The sequence below is a fragment of the Apteryx mantelli genome, chromosome 3 (assembly GCF_036417845.1).
Source record: "Apteryx mantelli isolate bAptMan1 chromosome 3, bAptMan1.hap1, whole genome shotgun sequence".
Lineage (NCBI taxonomy): Eukaryota > Metazoa > Chordata > Aves > Apterygiformes > Apterygidae > Apteryx > Apteryx mantelli.
Genome location: NC_089980.1, coordinates 50,093,006 through 50,116,461, shown reverse-complemented (window position 1 = coordinate 50,116,461; position 23,456 = coordinate 50,093,006). Strand labels below are relative to the sequence as shown.

Below are 23,456 nucleotides of genomic sequence, written 5' to 3'. Positions count from 1 at the left end.
ACTGCTATTTGCTCTTGCTTCCAAAATGGGCTTTGCCTTACTAATGGACAAAGCTTGTTGTGTTACTGCAAAGATGGTGGTTGAGGGTCTTCAGTACTTAGCTATTATGTCTTTAGCTGTCAGTAATATTAATTTTGTGCAAAAGGGTCTCTCAAAGAGCATATAACTGCTTTTAAAACAGACTAGCATAATGGAAATTTATTGATTTTATGTCAAATTCAGCAGAAATTAAATTCTAAGGACCTGAATTCAGACTGTTGTTGAGCCAGGCTGTTGTACTATCACAGATGATTAACCCCAAGCAAAGAAGTTTTCAAAGCCTCAAACCTCTAAATTGCGTAGTATAGCACTGAGTTCTTTCCTTGGTCTGTCTGAAGACAGCACTTTACATTTACACATCCCTGCCAGTACTGTTATAAAGTAGCAAGTGCTCTATAAAAAGGACTGGAAAATATCTTTATTACAAATAAATAGGTTTAATAAGATTACATATCTTCTTCAAGTTAAATCCATGGCAAAGTAGTAAGCAGAACTCTGATCTCCAGTCTGAAGCCCTCTTGCATTGCCTCCAGCAAACAATACCGTTCTTCTTGCACTGGAAGCAATCTAATGCTCTTGGATGAACAACTATCTTTAAAACAAAACAAAACGAGTACAAGGGTAGGGGTATTTTTTGGAGGGGGAGGTTGTTTTGTTTTTTTGAAGTTCCACAGTCCTGAAATCACACTTGGTAAGGAAATGAAGAATAAACAAGCTCATGTATTAACACGTTATAGTTTGGAACATATAGGGAGTGTGAAATCGTGATTAGAAGAACATTCTATACTGCCAAAATGGTCTTTGTTTACTTCATTGGAAGTTTACAACCAGCTGTTATTGTTTGCACTTAGCTGCGTTTAGTTTTGTTCTGGTCCCCAGTACGTGGTCCTGAAGCTCCTCAAATCCCTTTTTGCAGAGATGTATTAACATAGTAGCAGGACACTATGAAACATGTCCATGCAAAACGTTTACTACAGGATCATTGCATTTGATTTCAAAGAAAGTGACTGACAGATACAGGTCAGTAAATACTGGTTTTGACTTAGATTTTGCCAATTTAGTTTCAGCTAGATTTTACTAGCTTTTTATCAAGAAAGTTGGGGGTATTTGCTATTATTTGAACAATCCTGCTAAAGAACATGAATATTCAGAATGAGTAGCTTAGCTGAGTTTTGACAGCTGTACAAGTCAGAACTACTCCATGGAGTTGAAAGTAGTAAGATTCAGAAAGTCACATGCCTTATTGTAAACATGTAACTAATTCCATTAAAACCACAGATTGTAAGAGAGACAAGCATAAACACTTTGTTCAGCTGAAGCTGTATTTCTATATGTTGAACAAGAAATAGTTCTAAAAAAGGCAAGGGCAAAGTTTAGATCCAGAATTAATATTGACAAAAACTTGGTAATAGCCATCTCCAAAGTTGGTTCATGCTCTCCAAGTGCATAGTGGTATTTAGATGTATGGGTTTCTATCTATGGTATGTATATCTGAAGAAAAGAAGCTCCAAATATATCTGCAGTCTTCTAACTAAAGACATTTCCATTTAAGAGTAAATGAAATGTCTTTATTTTTCAAATTTTCCAGCTTATTTTTGGTCCCAAGCAGACTTTTTACCTTTTTCATGACAGGATCACAGCCACTGGGGACATAACAAGCATTACTGGTTGTATAAAGGCAGCCTTGCCTTGTCTCCAGCACTGTTTTGATTGTCGTAAATTGGGCTTTTGTTTTTCAAGTGTAAACAACATTCTTTTTCATACCCACCAGCTTGGTCCCTCTCTTTTCCAGCCCTGGATGAGGACCTTTTGGAGTGATGGGCTCTTTATGTCCTTCCCCAGGAATCCCTGTCACACTATTAAAAGTTTAGTACCGGAGATCTCTGCTGACATGCTCAATTAACACTAAGCTTGTTTTAACGGGTTAAATAAATGTTGCTTTCTGTAATGAGTTTTGGAACATTGACCAGGTTATGAAGAGCAGTAGACAGAAAACAAAAGTTTTTGTCACTCCGGGTCCAGTTTGTCAGGGGTTTGGGGCAATTGGGTAATCTATGGGAGTGCATATGATCTGGGAAGCTGGTTATTTAAGTAGATATGGAGTGTGCAGATGTGCTGACTGACGTTCCCTGCAATGCCCTGAGAACAGCGCTGAGCTCATGGCAGCCTTTTTATAGGAGAGGAGTGCAAGGCACAGCTTGCTTAGCTACACATGTCAGGATATGGTCCTGGGATCTTTAACTGATGTCACTTAATGGCAAAACAGTTTGCTATCACGTCATGACAAGGCTTCTAAATTAGAAGTGCAAACATTTAAAAGTGCTCATGTAAAGCGTCAAAATAAAATGTGCTGAATGCCCACCCTGGAACTAATGCCTTAGTCTCAGCACAACACCAGCCCGAGTGCAGTCATCAGGAAGCTGCACCCGCCAGTACAAACATCAAAGCTTCGGCAGCAAATTCCAACTGCAGATCCACTGCAATCCTTTCATCTATTTTTTTCCAGGCTGTACCAGCTTGACAAGCACTGCCAGACCACTGCCCAGCAGCTAGTGGAGTTACTCAACAAACAGAATCAGCTCTTCAAAGAGAAGCAGATGCTTACAGAAGAGGTGCAGTTTCTGCGAACACAGGTACCATGCCAAAAGAAAAGAAAGTTTTAGGCAAATATTCTGCAGCTTTAAGAGTCAAATCTCTTCTCAGCTGGTTTTATTTTTGCTTGTTTTTTTTGTTTATTTTTAATAAGACATTACCTTATAAAACTGGAAATAATTCCATGCAATTGGAGAGAGATGGCAGGGAAAATAGTAGGTGGACCTGAGTCCTGCTTAAACCTAAACTAAAGTAGGAAAGGTTTTGAAGTGACAGTTAACAGAAGTAATTCTTGTTGGCAATTCCTAGCTTTCTTATCAGATTTTGTGCTCCTTTTTCAGAGAAGATGAAAATCTGTTCTTTAAAAGCATTAACATTTAAATAGTAGCTTGATGTTGGTATTTTCTAAGAACTCTTTCTGACATCTGTCAGGCTTAAGTCCCCCTACCACTTGGTGACTTTGTTTCTTTATTTTTAAATAGCATTTATCATTCATGCTGCTTCATGAACCCTTCACCCAAGTGTGAGATGGAGAATTTCAATTAATTGAAATTAATCTACCTGAGCACTAATCACCGCACTGCATCTTTTGCAGGACTGACTGTTGCTTCCGGTGGTCTCTAGGAAGCTACAGATCCTCATGGGCTGCATTTTCTATTTTTTCTTCTTTGGCCACTGTTCTTCAATCAGTCAGTGCTTTGCAAATGAGGGAGAGAACCGATTCCTTGTTTTTTTCTTTCATTCTCATTCTCTCTTTTTTCCTTCCTTTCCTTTTCTGAAAACTAACAAGTGCAGAATGAGATTTTTCAGTAAACTGTCAAACAATCAAACCCCTTGTTTCTGTGACTAAAGTGAATTAACTAATTCAACCATATCATGATGTTATCTAACTTATGAGTACAGCAGACTAATGAGTTTGCACAGAGTAACTGGAGTTCTGTTAAGGTAACCAAAGAAATTCAGTGGAGAAAAATTTTGTCCAGCAGCATACTTAACAGTGAAAAGAAAATGAATGTTTTGGAACTTCAAAATACTTAAATCATGCTGTTTTTCATAAGCATTTTAGCTTTAGGATTTAATAAATGCCAAGATGCTTAACCTAGGAGAACAAAATCCGTACTTTGTTATGCTTTTAATCATGTCAGTATGTATGTTTGGTATTACAGGATTTCTGGTTGTAGTAGACAAACCTGGTAACTCAAGATACTGTAAGATTATCAGCATGTAGTAACTACTGGCAAATTTTAGGGCAACCATAGTATTCTTTCTATAAGCTATTTTAAGAGCATTTGCTGTTCTGAAAAGAAAACGAAAATTCCTCTGTTTTAAAGGCAGCACATTCTGTAAGGTGACAAGACTTTACATAGTCCGCAGGGATTTTGTTATTGGTTATCTATTTTATCTGGAAGCAACTTGACTTTTATAAGGTTGGGCAGAAATACAGAAATCATACAAAAGGAGAAGAAAATCATTTAGGTAATATAATGCTATCAAGATTTGACTGTTGAAAACTTTGTTTTTTTTCTTCATTTATATGTTCATTTTAAGCTAATTGTGCTCCAGAGGATTTTTTTTTAATTGGAGGATGCTCAGAAAAAAAGAATGATTTTTAAAAATTATAACAAAATGAGTCCTAAGAATCTATTTGCAGCTATTTAAAGGAACTAACTCTGATTCTCTGAGAATTGGAATTCAGCCCAAAAGAGCTGCCTGGAAAGTCAGACAATTGTGTTAAGAAAACCAAAGATGGGAGATTTTAACTACAGATTGATATATATTGTTATTGTAGAAATAAAAAAAAAAAAAACACAATCAGAACTGCAGAATCAGTATTGATACTATCTTCAAAGATGAAGGTTACATCATATTCCGCATTTTACTGTATTATTCAATAGTTCTCCTTTATAGTCAATTTTATATGGATACCAATCATACCTTTAAAAATTATTAAAAATATTTAAAAATTATATAGATACCAATCATACCTTTAAAAATTATGTAAAATACACTAACCTAAATTTGCTGTTGTAGCTTGGAACATAAGCCACCAGTAACTCAGCAGTTGCATATTTCAGGAAAAAAATGGGATGCAGATCTCAAACAAGACACAGATGGAATCAAGTAAAAACCTGGATGGATAGAGAAATGAGCAGAAGAAGGTATTTTTTCTATATACTATATATAGAGAGAGGGGAGGGAGAGGAAAGAAGGACTAAAACTATTTGCAGATGTGGGTTGAATCTGGCAAACACTTCAGGATAAAAAAAGGGGAGAAGAAAGTGTTTGAAACATTTCTGGTTTGAAATTGACTTTTTTTTGTACTTTTTAAAATTTAGAAAAAGCACTCCAAAACAAAGTAAGACAGACTTACCTGGCAGATTTTCTAAAAATATCTTCCAGATTTAATTTGCAGGAGAAGGGGGCACCTAGTAAGGTGGGAAGTTTTAGCACTCGAATTTTACCATAGGTACTTTTGGGGCTAGGCTAGACAAATGCTGGGTGTTTGTCTTTTGATTTGGAATTGGTTAAATTCTGTCACTTCCAGTAGTATTTTTGTGTTCAGAAAGCAGAAGCTTCTCTATTTTCCTCAGAAAGGCTACAATTCTAAAATGAATCATAAAAACTTAGTGTCATGTTGAAAGAAACATTATATAAATAATTGTAGTTGAGGAGGTGGTGTTGGAATGACGGTACTGCTGCATAGTATATACCTGGTCCTATTGCCTTGTCAAAACTCTTTTTTTGTTTTTTAATTGTAATTTAAGTCCAAGACTTTAAAGTTGCCACATATATTTTAATGAATTTAGTCTAGAGAAAAAACACTGACCAAATGTATCTTGCATGGCTTTTTTTCCTCAAAACCCAGGTTATTTCCATCGCATTTTGTTTCCAATGTTAATATTGTCTGTATTTGGGGGGACAGAGGAGGAGGGCAGGAAAAAAGAGAAAAAGAAGTCCTAGTATGTTCTGGGGTGTTACGAGAATCTGTTTTTCATGGAAAACTCATGGGACAATGTAAGGAAAAAATCCTTTTTTTTTTTTTTTTTTTTTTTTAAGTGAATGAAAAAAAGCCATTATAAAAAATACTTCATCCAGCCACATGTTGAATTCCCTTACAGGCAGCATGAGTTAAAGGCTTTTAGCATCCTTGTTGAAGGAGTAACCAAGACAAGTACCACAATATTTAAAAACATCTTTCTCATTCCCAGGAATGAATTACATGCTTTTAAAATAACAAGTTAACTCTCCTATTACTGAAAGTAGCTCAATATTATTTCAGAATAACCATCTGCCTACAAGTTTGGGCTTCAACATCTTCAGTTAAGCATCTTTACTTGGAAAATATTTGTCACACAGCCAGAGCGTAGCAGAAAGCTCCAATTATCCACACCCTTCCCCAGCACTAGCACAGCTTTTGTTTAATTATTAATATTTCTCCAATTCAGGTCCTTCACAAGCTTTTCTTATATATCTTTCATTCTAAAATGCAAAGTAGGCTGTAGACATAGCCCCAGAGAAGCAAACAAACAAGTGAAATTCTGTTTTCCAACTTAATGCAGTAATGGGTACAACATAATGAAGATGCTCGCACTAATTTTCATTTTCATTGGGCTAAAAAGGACCATTACAATAATCTGGCCTGACACACAGCATATGCCAATGTCAAGTCATTGCACTAATATTTAATAGATGGCACTATTATTTAATAGATGGCATACTTCATAACATATTCTGATCCATTAAAAATGAGCATCTAAAGGTAGTGAAAAGATCAATTATGGAATTTACACTTCTGATTTTCAAAGTCTTTGAAAGAGTCAAGTTTTGCGTTTCAACCTTTGAAAGTCTCTCATACATTTCAAATTGCTCCGAGTCAGGAGAATGAGAGAGATTTATCTCCTACCCTATATAGCTATTAAATAAGAATACCATGATATAGCAAACAAACATCTAAAGAGAGATTACTAGCAGCCTCAGCACTGCCCATCTAGTGTGATTAGGTTCCTGAAAGCTGGGAAGCTCCTCATTTGCAGGATTGCTCTTGGTGCCCATCAGTTTTACGGAAATAAGTATTTGTCCCGATTTATATAATCTCCTTGCAGGCTCTGCTTGCCGGAAGGGGTTGCTGGCCAGCTGAGGCAGTGAAAGTGCAGACTAGCTGACAGACTATGGACCTTGGGGATTAGCTCCAACTAGGTCTGTCGGCGTATGCCGCTACTCTGCCTCCTCCCATGAAGACCTCCTCGTGCAAGCTAGCCTGTGTCCTTGGCAGGCATCTGCGCTCTCCCCAGGCTCTCTGTATTGCTGTGCCATTGAAACCGTCTGCTCCCTCCTTACAGATGTCCTATTTTTCAGTAAACGTATCTGTGAGCACACCACTCTTTTTCTAAACAGAACTTATAATGTACTTGCCCTTTACTATATTCCCATCCTCACCCCTCTAGCTGCTTAGTGTGAGGGACTGCCAAAGTGACAGTCGTTCCTGAGCTGTGATACAATTTGTTCTCTTACCTGAGCATGAATTTTCAGTGGGTTCCCAGCCACAAATGCAATGCTTGAAGTTCTCTCAAGTGCCCCATTCATGCTTTTTTTCATTAAATGTTACAGAAAGGTAGCTCACTGTCCAGAAAATGAGCAGTCGCTCCATCTCTAGGGTTAGAAGTGATTGAGGCTGATCCTTAGCAGGCTCTCAGCTGTTCTTCAGCAGAACTGAGGGCTGCTTAGGTTATTTATTGGTGAGATGCAGTATAGTTCTAATGCACAAAAACAGTGCTTCTGCTGGCTGTTTGTAACAGCCAGTGACGTTCCACAGACAGTTATCAAAACAGGTGAAAAGCAGGACTTTGTTACTCATTAGGTGGAGTTTAGTCAGGGGTGATATGAATTAAAAGTCAACTATGAATGGAAGCGATGCAGTTAGAGCTGCGTTTGATATTGGGCTGCACATGAACACTTCAGTGCTGCAGCACCCACCATTGAGCTCTTCAGCCGTTGTGGAGCCTGCTGCTGTCGCTGGGTACAACTGAGGACTTGAGTGACTAAGCCACCTGAATGCTTTCTTACCAAACAGAGCAGGAGTCTAGTGGTTCCCCTTTCCTCCATTATAAATATGATCGACAGTGATTAAAACATTCAGATTTCAATGGTTTTACTACTTACAGAAGCACATTATAAGAATATCCGACCACCAAGTTAAAACATATGCCACTGAGGGGAGGAGGTGTAGGGTGAACTCCAGCAATTTGTGCTGCAGAGGTATGCTCACGAAAGAAAAACGTTAAGACTGAAAAGGCCCTTGTCCCTGAATATCCAATGGCCAGATCATTCAGCAGTTACCTGGATGTTAAGAGTAACGGATTCAAGTTGCTTTAGTTAGAGAACTGATCCCACTTCTCAAATGACTGCTTTAGCATCGCTATTGTATAGTTGGGCACACTGAGACTTTGCCAGTATTTGTGCTTTATTTTTTTTAAGCAAATGGTGCCCTGCTGTAGTGAGGTGGAGAAATGACTACTGCATCAATCAGGCTGAGGTTCAGCATCTTGCAAATCATTAACATGGAGTGACTGTGGTGATAAAAAGAAATATAGGCACCCTGGAGGCTTTTCGGATAGAAATATTGGTACCAACTGGTTTAACACACATACAAGTAGAGCTAATGAAAAGCTTTTTGCTGCTTTAGGTAGACTGACAAGAAGGAAAGATGGCAGCTTTTCAGTTAGAGGCATATTGACAATAAAATCTCAGGGGTCGAAGTGTTCTGAAGTGAGTGATACAAAGTGCTACTGTCTGAAAAGGGGCACCTAAAAGGAATATATATCCATACCTCAGGTTATAGCTGGGCATGTTAGTTTTAGTATTTGGTGGAGACAGAATTGTGCTGAAGTGCTGGGCTATCATCAGTGGGACTGCCACAAGCTACTTCTTGAAGGAACCACAACAGCAACAATTGCCAGGATACTTCTTCAAGAGCTGGTATTTCTTTTGCCTTTTAAATCTTCTGTCTGTACTCTAATGCTGGCCATGTGTAGAGGGTTAATGCAGCGTGGAGGAGGTTTCCTCTGACTCCCACTAACCAGTCACAGGTACTGAATTTAACCCCTAGTCCTTCTGCGGACATTTTTTCCTGCACTATGCTGAGGGACTCCAACTGTAGCAGCTGATGGGAGATGTTGGTGCATGTATTTTGGGGAAAGAAGCACAATGTTACCGTCTTTAATTCATTAGTAAACTGCAGCTTCATAAATTCTCCTTGTTTAACTCAGCCCTAATTACCTTATATAAACTAAAGCAAACAAACCCTTTAGTCCTCTAATGCAAAACCAGCCAAATTAGAAAGTTTATTTTTAGTGCTGAGGCTGTTTACCTCTCTCAATTCAAATTTTAGAACTCCAGTTGCTTAATTCTAGGTAGCTACCCCAGCTCCAATAGAGTTTAATGCTTCACTCTTAATTAAGTCCTGAAGTGCTACTGAGGAAGCACAAACAATAGCTATGCAAGACCTTAAAAATGACAAATTAGCTTTCCCACCAGAGGTTTCTTAACAGCACACAGACAGCTTCCTGTTTTGATACAGCTGCCCGCCCTGGCTGCACTCTGCACAGTTCACAGTAAACAGCCTCTGGCACAAACCTGCCTCCTCTTTCCTGGAAAGGAGAAGGGGCAGGATCTTAGACGTGCCCCAAAACAAGAGCTCAGTTATTTACTGCTAAACATGAGCAATGTCTGGAGCTCATGGAGATGTTGTTTTTTCAGAACTCAAATACCTCTTGTTCTTGCTACCTGTAAGATTTCTGATCTTAGAAAGCAGCAAGGACAGCAGGGCTACAGGAAGTGCCGGCTTTTGCAAGAGCGCTTGTTTACCCAGCAGGATCCCGTTCTTAACCATTTATGTCCTCCTTTTCTAAGAACTCACCCCCAGGCCAAAGTGACACAAATCAAAAACGCAGGCGACTCTATAGACCACAGCCTACTTCAAAACTCATCTCTTTCTTTATCTTTCAGTTTTCCTCTGTACCGGTCTGCAACTTGGCCTTGTTTGAAGCTCACCCAAAGCAACATTTGCAGCAGACACACACTTGCTAATTAATTTCAACTGATTTGTAGTTGTTTTTTTTAACTACAGAATGCTAATACTTTGGAAACATTACTAGCCTACCAAATTTCAAGGAAGGCACCTAATGTAAGACTTTTCTGAAAAGGCTGGACTTGCAATCCAGTTTTAACAGCTCTGACACTCATAATTTGCACAATTTTTATAAATACTTTTATCTATTTTTGTAATAACATTTGTGTCTTATTTACATATGGAAATTCTAATTAATAAATTTAATTTGATTCTTTTTTCCTGGCTGTGTCCTTCTGCATTCAAGGGAAAGTGTGTCTATGGGCTAGGGAGGAGGGGACTGTAAGCACAAGTCACACTGGCCCTGTGTTTATAATTTCATTACCAGAATCTACCTGGGACTTTATTTTTACATAACATTCATCACTTTCACACAAAAGTGAGAGTTCTAACAACTATGTAACCATCAGAAAAAACATAAGAATGATAGAAATATTCCAGATCATGTGGAATAATTTTCATAGGAAAGGTTTCCCTTGAAAATGCTCACTCTATAAAGCTTTGGAGACAAAGGAACCTTTAGTGAGGGCTAATACATGAATGAGGTGCCTGGCTGTCATGACCCAAGTAATTCTACGACTTTGCCGTTTGCAAATATTTATCTGTCTCAGGGATGGACATCAGCTGAACTCAGCTTCAAACTACTGAATTCAAAATATTTCGAGGATTTTTTTGCTGCTTAACTTCATAGTTCTGTTTTTAAAAGTTATTTTCCAAGTACTAGACTGTTTCAGAAAGAACATATCTGAATCTTTTCTTGAATTAGTGTACAGTAAGTATATTAAAAAAAAAGTTCTTCATCTAGTACCTTCAGTATATCAATCCAGTTCCAGAACTGCACTGATAAAGCAAAAAAAAAAGTGCAAAAACCAATTCCCCTACAATAAGGCTACCTTAGGCAGCATGAACACATAAAATGAGAAGGCATATATGGAACAAAAATAGGAATAACAACACATGAAATAAGTTACCATTTACTGTAGGACAAAATCTTTCATTCCCTTATATTTTAAGAATTATTAGTGGTTCAGCCTTAACATCAAAGTGGGTTTTTTTTCCTCTCCATTTCAATTTCCTGCCATATTAAACTGCCAAACACATCTGAACTCCTCCCCAGACTGCTTCACCAATATGACAATAAAAACATGCTTAAAATTGGCTCAAGTCTTTAGGGAAGAGAAAGCCTGGAGATAAAAAAAAAAAAAAATCCTTCTTTCTAGCAGAACTATTGGTATTCCACACTGGCCAGGATGAGAATTGCTAGACTGTCAATACTTGATATATGGTTACACAGCTAACACTATACACTTATAAATGCATGCATAAAGCCAAGGTAACAATTTTACATGATGTGCCAAGTGGAATAACCATGTGACGTGATGCCACAAGAGAGACTTGTGTAGGAATCAAGAAATGGCATTGTTTTCTATTCTGCAGTGTAAAATTGTGTTTAAATAGAAGAAAGGGACCATATGCTGAATGCCTAAAGGAACTTTGTCCCAACGTTTAGGCTTCAGTGAGATCCTGGAGCTGCTGTGCCATGGCCCCAGTGACAGTAGGCTCTTCAACCTGCCCTGAGCAGCTTCACCTACCAGGTGGCTTTCACTGGACCTGTGGGGAGTGGGGTTCAGGGTGCCTGTGTGTTTGTGTGTTCATGTCTACGTGATTTCAATGAAATGTGCTGGGCTCCAGGTATGTATGATTAGAAGCTGGTTTTCACGCTCAGCTCTCCCACATCCCAGGCGTAGGCTTAATTTGTTACATTGCAGGGAATCTAGAAGGAATCATTTTTTCTGCAGAAGCTATTTTACTTCGTACCAATTAATTATTCATTAAGCACAGAGAGCACCACATCTCCCCTAAATCGCGTAGTCTCCCCTGCTACTTTGCCACAGAATGCCTAATTATACAAAGTCCACAAATATCAGATTAGGAGATCAAATCCATAAAATTCACTGTCCACAACTAGGGTATTATTCTGTGAAGTGTTACATTCCCCCCTACCCCTACCAACTGAGCAGACCATCCTTCCAGTGTTGCAGCTGAGGCCTGGTCACTGAGCTGTTACTATACTGTGACAAGGGTCTGGCTTACCTTTTCATGCACCTTCCTGGAGGTGGGGGGGAGACCTGGCTCAAGCACCCATATGCCAGGAAAGAGCTCATGTCTGAGAACCCAGCTAAAACCCAGCCAGCCGACTGCATTAGGGATGCTTCGCCCTCCGGCCTGGCTAGTTTAAATGGGCCTGGCCCAGCTTGCGGGCTGCAGAGTCCCGCTCCTTGGTGCCCCACCAACCCCACCTTCCCATCTTTTCCCTCTCCTTCCTCTAGCACATTAGCTAGCCGTGGGATTTGAGGCAATGAATTTCACTAGATGACAAACGCTAGGTGTTATGAAAGGAATGTGGCCCTGGGTAATCATTACTTGAAAAGAATAACCCAAATTTACTTTAAAAGTTACATATACCTCTTAGAGCTTTTATGTTAACGGCAACCACCTGCATGGAAATATGCTTGGGCCAAACCATAGATAGTCTTGCTTAGTCATAAGACCTCTTTTGGTACAATACTGTAACTTAGTAACTTACAAACGGAAAGTGATCACCTACTACTTCAAATATGTCACAGCAAGTTACAGTTATCACTAGGCCTTCACAGCAAATTAAAATTCTAACTACACGTGCACAGATCATTAAACATACAGTGATAAAAAAAAAAGATGTACATTTCCTTATATGAAGAAATTAAGGTATTTTTCGCATTTCAGGATTGAAGCATCTAACCTATATAAAATTATTTAGAGATATGAAGTAAATATCTAATCCAAAACTTAAGAAATCTTTTGTAATCTGCAAAATAGCCCTTTCATTTTAGTCTTTTTTAGTTTAGTTGTTTTTAGACCTTTCTCTCACATAGAAGAAACTGGGAATTTTATCCTCTAGATATTTAATAGTAATGTTCATATATAAAAAAATACGTCCTTTGTGGCAAGCTTGAACATACATATATATATATATATATATTTACAAACCTTCAGAACAAAATTAGCATTAAAAAACACAGAAGTAGCAGATTGACATAGTGCTTTATTTAAGCTGTCTGTACGAAGGAAAATAATGTGCATCCCTATCATATACGTGTAAAAATACTAAGGATGTACAGTGTACAAAAACAGTTTTCTTGTAGTTATTTCACATCCTTGTGGGTCATATACTTAAGGAAATAAACAGTTTAAGTATGACCAACAGTAATATGGTTTCTTGGGTTCATAGTCGTGTCTGCTTAATATCCTTAACCATATGACTAGATCTTGCATGGATCTAATGAAAGAACTAGCAAGGTCAAGAAATGTCACAAACGCTAAAGCTACAGGGAGGTAATTCAATTACCAATTTAGAGGTTTTTATTTAAATAAATACTTTACATTTCATGCTTGCCTGTAATGCACTACCAGGAGCAAGATAAGGAAATTCTACTGTAGACAGTACAAACAGTAGCAGCAAAGTGTGTACATTGAGGTGTAATATATAGACCCTGCAGTTAGTAAGGAAAGACCTTACTTTTGTACTCTAGGAGAAGCACATGGCCCCTGCAAGAACAGTCAGCTTTAAGAAGCCGCAAATGAAGATGGAAAAAATGTAAAACAATACTGGAATAAATGTTCTTTAAGCAACAGGAATGTACTGGAAGATGGATTAGTGTGGAAAGCAAAGCTGTGTGCAAAACTGCCAAAATCCAAACAGAAATGACCTATTTTCCTCAGAGATGGCTGCAGTACAAGAGGGCGTACTGTATGTCATGGAAGTCAGTACAAGCTGGAGTCAAAGCCTGAAATGTACTGTGCTTCAAAGGCCCAAGGGAACCAGCCACCAGGTACTGTCCAAATCCAGCTACAACTGGGAACAGTAAAGAAGAGCTGCAGAAGTTTCTCTCAGCACAGCTTGACAATTTCTCTCTCATCCATTTCTAACACTGGTGACAGAGACAAGAATTTCCCAACTCCAGGCAGCATTAAGTGAACGTTAACTCTCGCCATAATAACAACTTGATCAACGATATTTTGGAAGGCAGATAATACAATGCAAAGTGAAGTCTTGAAAGGTTTTCAAATAATTCACCAACAGATATTTACTGCAAACTGCATTCTAACTAGCTATGCAATAGTGATCTAACCACAGGGTTTCTTCTGCACATGAGGAACTGCTGGCCAGAGGCACAACTCCAGTTGGTCACTAGCTATAGGTGCCCTGTGTCCAAAAATTTATTGCTATTACAAGCAGAAAACATAGGAAAAAACCACAGGCATATAACATAGATTTTGAATCACTGCAGTTTTAGTCTGTACGTATGAGGCCTTTTCGGAGAACTAAATAATGCCTGTCTATTAAGTAATCAGTTATTTCAGTCACTCACTGCATCAGTGTAGACACTTCCACACGAACAGTGCAGAACAGACCTCCAATGCATTTGCTGTGCTCTTTTTCCCTCTCCATAGAGGAGTAATTTCTACAAGTGAGCATTTAGTGTTACAAGGTGACAGAATGAGATCCTACGTAGTTAGAATATACATCATGATATATTTCTGATTATCCATCCATTATTAAAGATAAAACACAACACACGAAAAATTGTCTAAATCAGTCTGTGTCTTTAGCTGCCTTGCTATAATGCCCATCTACCCCTTGATTGTCCCAGCACATGCACTGCCAGCAGTGGCTTTCATGCTAGGGTACTCAACTTTCAACTTCAAGAGGCTAAGGCATCTGCGTATGAACATTTCTCCTTTCAGACTCATCTACTCATTCATACAACGCAATCAATAATACTCTGTGATATCACAGTCTTTGTTGGAGCTAACAAGATATGAACACGGAGATACTTCAAATGATAATCCCATGGAGTGAGGGTTTTCCGATGTCATTAGCAGGGGCACGTGCACACCATGACTGCACTGACTGGCAGCTGCTTTAATAGCCCAACTCCTAGCACCAAAGGGTTTATTATTAAGATTATCATTGCTGAAGATCAAAGCTAAAGTTTATGCACACATTCTGTTAGATACAGATCTTCGGAAATGGAAAGACAACGTTTTCCTATCAGTGGAGTGTTGCTCATGATGTTTTAAATTCAGTCAATCAGGTACCACGGTTACACATAACATGCTGGATTTCATGACTTATTTGGTTGAGGGCAATCCTTCCTTGAGAATGGCTGATCCCAGACATTTACTGTTTTAATTATTACAATAAAGTGCTTTTCTTGTAATCACTGTGGTCTCATTGTTCAAATGCATTTCTTATAGAACTGAAAATTTCTATTGTGGTGTCAGGCTTTTATATTATGTTAATCCTCAATGGAGTACAAGATGTAGCTTTTTTTCTTTTTCTTTCTTTTTTCTTTTTTTTAACCCTTTGGCACATGAAGTTGGAATTCCTCATCTCCATTGCCAAAGAATTAAAAGACAGTATTTCATTCACAAAAATCTGATTCTAAGCAATATGTACAATTTCAGAGCCTTGTTAAAATTTCCACATGGGAGAAAAGTGCATTATTCCCTTCAGCTTGTACAGTCCTTCCATATATTACAAAATTAACTGCTATAAGCCTGTTCTATCTAAGATGTAGCAGCATTTGCAAACATGACATATACAATCCTTATCACTAAAAATAAATACTACTGCAATATAACAAAAAAAAAAAAAAGAATATTCAGAGTTAAACACCTGGAGAAAAGTTAATTCACAAACTCAAAATAAAAACAAATAAGGCAAACACCTGTTTACCTTGGTGCACACATTTTGGTGAAAGCAATACCATTATGCCTGTCTACATTCTTCAGCCATCAGAAGTGATGTATATCATGAAAGAAAAAGAAAAGCATGAAAAAGATGTTATCTGGTGCAAATTATAAGACCCCCCTTAAACAACTTCAAATGCTGCTTTTATGCCTTCATTTCTTGCATGTATAATGTTCGATTCTCCATGATTGCACATGAACCTGGAAGTTCTAAGTGGCAGGCTGGGTGAGCCCAGCCCTTCTGCTTCTTCTGTAGTATCCAACAGTAATTAAAAAATAATATATATATATATATTTATATATATCAACAGTTTAAGTCCTTCTCTCAAATGTTTCCCAAACAAATTCCAGCCAGATGTTAATGACAGAGACCTGCTTCAAGTAATGATATGCCTAACAAAAACCTTGCATATGTACATCACCACCCCTACATTTCCTTGTTCTAACCAGCACAGACAGATGCAAGAAAATATTATAAACTAGTCTTTTTAGACTAATTACAATTTTGATTCATCTTCTAGAAGAAGATAATCTGGACCAACATGATTTCTGTTTAGCCTCCACTGTGAGGAAAAATAGATGACTATTTGCGCACAGAGTATACAATGCTGAAGTCAAGTCATCTACCTTCAAAGAAATTGTTAATTACTTCTTGACGTTACTATTATACTGAGACTGTGGGCAGCAGCAACAGCAGGAGAGCATGTTTCATGCAAAAAACAAAATGGATTTTAGGTAAGTTTGGGGAGGAAACTTGTTCAATTTGGAATGATCTCTGAAAGTGCCCTTGCTATCTGAAATAGTATCTAGCACTGGTGGTGATGTTCAGGAATCATTTTCAGTGATAAACCTAAGATGACAGTGAAGCAGCAGAACAAAAAGTTATTCTCGTCCACTTGCAGAGTAGGAAAACTGGGGGAAATGCGGCCGCCTCTCATTGTCCATGCAGTCCATACCATCTTCATCATCTGCAGGAAGGGAGAAGTTCAGTGTCATTATATTTACAACAAAATTTTATTATCCACCTGATATGCAGTACATCACTCAGAGTTCAATGCTGAAGTGAAGATTGAAATTCAAGTAAATCTTTATTCACTTAAGCTTATGCACATACAGTAAAATGATGCTGATTTTTCAACATCTTTTCAATAAGTTATTATTTATTCCAGGGTTTTCTTAATTTTAATTTTGATGATCACCTGAGAATTCCAATTATTACTACTCTTTGTAGGCTAATCAAAACTTGCCAGAATATCTATCTTCTGGCAGCACAGAGACAGAAAGTCTTTGCTGATTAAAGCAACAAAACAATTTTCATTGCTTCTTAAGCTGAGTTCAGGAAATTATGTTCTTACTGCAGCCTTATTTAAATATTCTTTCATTTTGAAGGGAGTTAAAAGGAGGAATACCTACAAAATGAACAATTCATGCAAGTTCTATGTATTTCAATTCTTACATATTATTAAAGTAATTTGTAAACTATTTTTACAGTATTTATTGGGATCAGAGGAAACACGGACTAAGCCAAATTCATAAATATTTTTATTTACATAACTCCTGTAGTGCCAATGGAAACTAGGCACCAGATGTTGCCTAACTCTGAGGATCTGAATCTACATTCTCACATGGATTTTTAAACAGTGCTTATCCTTAAAGACACCAATTGAAACTGTTATTCTAACCATGTATTTATGTGCAACCTTTCAGAATTATGTATGTTTGTTTGTATCTTCACATATTCTACACCTAAAATCAAGAGTTAATACAGCTTTGAGCAATTGCTATGATTAGGCTGCTTGACCTTAATGGTGCTTCCCTGTTCCTGTAATTTCAACTGTACACAACTTTTACACCATAAATTTAAATCAACTTAATGTACAGAGCATGTTTGTTTCTTTTTTCCTATCAGTTTTCACTTAGTGTGAATTTCTAAAACTTTGTGATCTAAAAAAGAGAATCAATTTCATGGAAAATGTAACTATAGAAGATCAGTGACAAGATTGTTAAGCTCCGTAGTAACTTTCTGATAGTTATCCACACCTCCATCCTTAAACCCTTGTCTGCATAATCACATCAGGCAGAGATGATCTCATATCCTACGTAATACAATTACTTGTAGATTTTAAAACAAAACTCATTACACAACAAACCTCTTTTCCTGCCGCAACAGAAAATTCACCTTTGTGTTGCTGGTTATGTGACTTGCCGCAGCCTGAGACCAGGCAGGCGCGACAGCTGCCTGGGACGGCTGCTCGTACCAGCAAAGCAGCAGCTGATACCTGCACGGCTGCTGGGAACCACCCAGTATTTTGCTTTTGATTGCAGCGGGGTTGCAGCCTGCGCTAAGTTTCATTCTGCAGCAGCCACGCTGAGGCCAAGGTAGGTAGTTTAAGATCATGTCGCTAGGTTGGTACTAATCACCTGCTCTGAACGCAACAAATTTGAAGCAGACACCTTGGGAGTGGCCACATATTTTCTGCTGCTTCAGCCTCAGAAGGATAAATAGCCATTCTCATTGCATATGTGAAGTTTTAAGAGATTGTTATTTTATAATATTGTATCAATACTCTCTAAGTTAATCCAATTTAAACAAAATCTGTTCAAGTTACAAATCTGAACAAATCCTCAATAAGATAGATGGGAAAAGAAAAGGTTATTTTTTCATAGCAGGAGGACTTAAAATCACTTAAAATTACTGTGTTCATACTCTAAAAATACAAAACCTAGAAAACACTGCTGATTTATACACCAATAGAAAACCGTGACTAAATCTCAGAATCCTAAAACACCAAAAAATGGGCTAGCTCTATGAGGGTGTAATCAACTTCACCTATACCATTTATTGTCTACCTTTATGATCCTCTTCCCACCTCCAATTAAAAATTATTCTCATTTGGAAAGGGAATTCATTCAAGAATTCAGCAGCAGGATTTCAACTACTCTTTAACACTGGCTTGGTAGTAACTCTGTTAAGCCCTAGCTTGGCTGATCAGATCATTATTCCTGTATATGTAGCCAAAGATGTATAAAAATAAAAACTGCAGTAAAGTTAAATTCACTCCAACAAAGAAGGTCTGCAGAAGACTCAGTGCACCATTTAAATCTTTATTAATAATCTTCTTTAAGAGCTCTGCTGAAGCATGGGATTGATAGTAAATTTCATTTTCAAGTAATGGATATCTACACAAGGGACATCCACTTTTCTCTCTGGCAGCTGATGCTCTTTTTTTCGTCTGCAAAATATTTAAAAATGTTTAATGCTCAAAATTTAAATAACCCACAGAAGTCAGAAGCAGTCTCCACATGCTAAAAGTAGGGTTCATGTTCTAAGTACTTTGCTGAACTGGGACCCTTATTGCCAACCAGGAAATGTTTGAAGCTGGTGTTTTCCCTAAAATAAAGAATTATGGAACCACATGTGAGCTAAGCAAAAAACGGACTGATTATATATTTAAAGCTTTTTAATTATTCTTACTTTAAAGGTGCACTGTCATTGAGAGTTACTCTTACACACTTCTATATGAAGATTTTTACTGGTAATGGCAAGAGGAGTTTGTTTAATTAAAAAAAAAAAAAACCTTACACAGTACTTTATTATAAACTGATCATTTTAAAGTTGTGCTTATGCATAATTTCTAACTTACATTTTTCAGGCGGCGTTATTGTAATAGTCTGAGCTGTAAATTCTTCATCAAAATATCTGGTGTCTGTCTCAGATGTCACTTGAGGTTTAAAAGGAGGTACAAGCTGGAAAAGATCAAGAAACAAAACCAAATTACTATAACTGAAGCCAGCCAAATTACTACCAGGAAGAGAAATAAGGAATCTTTTTGCCCACACCCTAGACCAAGGGGTTGGTTGTAAGAGTGTCCATGCAGAGGCAGCTGAGTCTCTGACTTCTGGTAACAGACACAAGTCATCAGAGCTGTCTCTCTCCCAAAAATACTATCTCAGAATCTAGCTAATAACAAGATACTGCTAAATTCCCAGTACAGATGATTTCACATCATTTTCGGATAAATTGAGTTACATAAAAGTAATTACCTAGAAATTCTTCATACCATTCTAACTATCAGCATACCTGTGATGCAAAGGCACCCTTAGTTACTTCATCAGAACTGTTTGGTATATAAAGGTAAGGCAAAAGGGACTACACAGACAGTATAGTATGCATGATACACTTTTTGCAGCATCAAGGCCTACATCTGAACTTACATTTGAAATTATGTAAATATGAAAATAAATTTAAATTTGAAAAAGGTCAGTTCAGGCTTAAGTGAGTTTTGTGAATACATTTCTGGATCTAATCCTACCTACTTCTTTCACAGTACAGTGCAGTATTTCCCAACAGCAAATTACTAGGATCAGCTTGCAGCTTAGGGGCAGGAGTTCCTTACCCCACTTTAGCATCAGTCTTGCTATCCACTTTCTCCTTCAAAAGTATAGTCTATAGGCCAGTTAAAAACTGTAAGGCATGTTCACTATGAAAATTAAAATTGAAAACTGAAATTGTATTGTGTCAGTCCAAAACTATGAAGCAGTTTAGTATGTATGATATTATAAAGCAATTCATAGGGGGGATGATGTTTTGTTCTAATGTATCAATTTCCCTTTTTATATGAGGATAAATTATGGTGCTGCCAATACTATCAGAGTTATTGCATGGTTTTCACTAATTTTATGTTATTTCTCTCCTCAGCTGAAGAACGCTAACACCAAACAATCACTTTGTTAATTTACTCCACAGCATAGGGAGCAAAACTACAGTTAAAACCCCAGCACCGCCAAGTTCAATGCACTAGACACATTTTTATGATTGACATGATATATACTGCATTAGCTCTTCTTTTTGGTGATAATTTTTTTACAATAATAAGAATCTTCGTTATTTTCCTATGTTCAATGCACATTTTAAAGACTTTTTTTGTACTGCCTGGAGAGAGCTGCATGAGGTGGTAAATGCTAGAAGAACCTTCGGACCGCAGTCTTAACCAAAGGAGATGACACAATCCACAAATGGAACCATCCAAAAAATGCAAGCCTGTCTGATCAGGACTACACTGTTTGTGACTATGTAATTCTGCAAAACCAGTCAAAGGAAGAACTCTTTCAGTGAGATGCTCTTTACTGTAGACCTCTAATCAGACAATTATTTATTTTAATTTCTAATAGTTTACAGTTTCGGGTTTTCTGAGGAGGGAGCAGGCATAGAAGAAAAACATTAAAATCTGGTAAAGTGTTTATAAATGGGGCACTTAAAACATAACCAACTCCCCTCAGAACAACAACAACAAAACTTAAATAAAAGCATGTCTTAAGTGCAAACACACAAGTAAAACCCTTTTCCATTTTTATCATCATTACTAATACCCACACAAACTCTCATTGTTTTCAAATACAGGTTTAAAACTGCCACCCAATTCTTCTTATGTTTTCCTTTTCATACAAGACATATTAAATGGACAGCTGGTAAGGTGAAAGTTGTGTTAGCTGGAAAAAATATCTTCACTATACTTTGCAATATAAAGAACGCATCAGAGTGCTGTGTCGTTCTTTGGACACAGGATCAGATTCTGCTGTCACTCATTCCAGGATACATCTTGTCAGTCCTTCAGCATTATCTTCTCAGTTTGACTTCAACAGTTTGACTCTTTTCTCCCTGTAACAGTTTATTTGCCCTTTTAGAGTATACAGTAATAGCTATATTTTATTTCATCAAAAATCTAAAAATCAACAATCTATCACTTATATATACTTAAATAGTGCAAAAAACCTGATAATACTTTTACAAAATTAAATTTAGTTTTCATTTACATTTTCTTGAATGGAAAATAATAAAACAGCAGAGGGGTATTAAAGTAATGTTTTTGACCATTTTATGATAAATGGTTAAAGAGATTTATATAAAGATATATAAACACATCATCAGAAGAATCTTCCAGTTATAAATCCAGCTATATGCAGTGTTTAAAAACAAAGCATTCCTTTGTACTGCACAAATCCCTGCACTTTTAGAAAATTATTTTTTGCATGTGTCATGGCCATCCCAAACAGTTCTGCACACTATTAAAAGAAATGGCAGCCCAAAGTTGCATGTCTCCCCACAAAGCAGCCACAGAATTCCAACGCACAAAACTACTGCAGTAAAACATCCCAGCCTGCCATTTTTCTCATATTCTCATTTTCCCAGTACTTCAGAGAAGACCTGCCATAATTAAAAAGGAAAAAAAAACCCCAAAGATGATATAAAGCCAAGCTGCATACTCTACTCAAGGTCAAGTGACCAACATTGCACATTCTTTTACAAGATAGTCTTACAGTTCTCAAAAACGGATGTAAACAATTTAGGTAAGTTCATTATGAAAAAAATCCATTAGAAAATAGATTACAGGTAATTTGAACAATCTTACTACTTCCCTGATTAGAATTTTTTTTCCAGATCACTTTTTTTCCCCACAAAATCACAGCATAGTTGGGGTTGGCAGGCACCTCTGGAGAAGGTCTGGTCCAACCCCGCTGCTCAAGCAGAGTCACTCAGAGCAGGTTGCCCATGACCATGTCCAGATGACTTCTGAATATCTCCATGGATGAAGATGCCACAACCTCTCTGGGCAACCTGTGCTCAGTCACCCTCAAAAAAGTGTTTTCTTAGGTTCCAGAGCAATTTCATGTGTTTCAGTTTGTGCCCATTGCCTCTCGCCCTGTTGCTAGGCTCCTGAGTGCGAGGAGAGCCTGGCTCGGTCTCCCTTACGGCCTCCCTTCAGGTATTTATATGTATTGATCAGATCCTCCTGAGCCTTCTCTCCTCCAGGCTGAACAGTCCCAGGTCTCCCAGCCTCTCCTCATATGGCCGACGCTCCAGTCCCTTAATCATCTTAATCAAAATGCCAATTCATAAAAACTAAAACTTTTCCTATAAAAATGAAAGAGAAAAAAATCCCAACGCACTAGCTGACAGGCTCTTCCTTAAAAACTTACTGGCTGACTACCAGCTTACTCTTGTTTTTCCCTCTCTCCCTCTTTTCTGACCACTAAAATCAGTAGGCTCCACCAGGACTTTAGATCATCCCCGTGTCTCCTCCATTTATCTGAAATAGTAACAGTTATAAAAACACTTTGAAAAACTTTATTTTAGTAAAAGGAGCATGATACTAAATGATTCTTAAGGAACAAACAGCAACAACAACAACAACAATCAGTTATTACAAGCACCGTTAAAATAAATGTCATCAGTCACAGGTATGGTCCATAACGAAAGGAAGTTTTGTCCTCCAGTGCCACGTTCAGTAGCTAGACTTCTAAGTGTTTAACAGAAAACTGTCAATCAGCAACATCCAGCAAGTCAGCCGATGAAACTATTAGTTATGCCAACAGTCTAGATAGCTGGGGGAGCAAAACAAGAAAAATGCACAAAACCCCAGGCTATAACTGGAAGGGAGGAACTCGATACAAAGTGCTTCACTGGTGCTTTGGGATTCATTCTTCTTCTAGACATTAAAAGCAGTAGGAGACTTCAGTGACTGTGATAACAAATAGGGCAGCCATGGGGCTCTCACCAGCAGCTTATGTTGATATTTATACAAGCTATACCTTCACATACATCAACAAACAGCCTATGGAAAAGAGAAGACAGCAGCTGAGATAAAGATGTACAAATACAACTCAACAGAGAGCAACAGGAAGGTTTTTTAATTCTTTCCATACACTTTGCTTCATTCCCTCACAGTATCATTTCCACCATCACAACTGTGAGGATAGCTAGAGCCAAGCATCATTCCTGCTGACCTGTCCTACCCCACCTACAAAAAACCAACTGTGTCTAAAAGCTTTTTAACACACCTCATGAAACTCCTGATCTGCCACCACAGGCACACCGCTCCCTTCCCAAATAAAAATCCTCCTC

General features: G+C 37.7%; 2 protein-coding genes across 11 annotated transcripts in view; one reads left to right on the top strand and one right to left on the bottom strand.

Moving 5' to 3' along the window:
- Positions 1-9,979, top strand: part of SDCCAG8 (SHH signaling and ciliogenesis regulator SDCCAG8) — a 115,448-nt gene extending 105,469 nt beyond the window's left edge. For 2 of the 5 annotated variants that reach the window (XM_067293349.1, XM_067293345.1), the window contains 2 exons: positions 2,546-2,672; positions 9,637-9,979. In XM_067293349.1, the coding sequence (XP_067149450.1) occupies positions 2,546-2,672; positions 9,637-9,717 (208 nt within the window). In that variant the 3' untranslated portion in view covers positions 9,718-9,979. Of the gene's footprint in view, positions 1-2,545; positions 2,673-3,226; positions 3,567-4,662; positions 4,791-9,636 lie in introns of those variants that run through there. The other 3 variants (XM_067293346.1, XM_067293347.1, XM_067293348.1) reach the window with 3 other exon arrangements.
- A 2,234-nt stretch (positions 9,980-12,213) lies between these two features.
- AKT3 (AKT serine/threonine kinase 3) overlaps positions 12,214-23,456 on the bottom strand; it is a 164,894-nt gene continuing 153,651 nt past the window's right edge. For 5 of the 6 annotated variants that reach the window (XM_067293338.1, XM_067293343.1, XM_067293340.1 and 2 more), the window contains 2 exons: positions 19,198-19,300; positions 12,214-16,521 (listed from right to left, as the gene is read on the bottom strand). In XM_067293338.1, the coding sequence (XP_067149439.1) occupies positions 16,436-16,521; positions 19,198-19,300 (189 nt within the window). In that variant the 3' untranslated portion in view covers positions 12,214-16,435. Of the gene's footprint in view, positions 16,522-19,197; positions 19,301-21,144; positions 21,213-23,456 lie in introns of those variants that run through there. The other variant, XM_067293341.1, reaches the window with a different exon arrangement.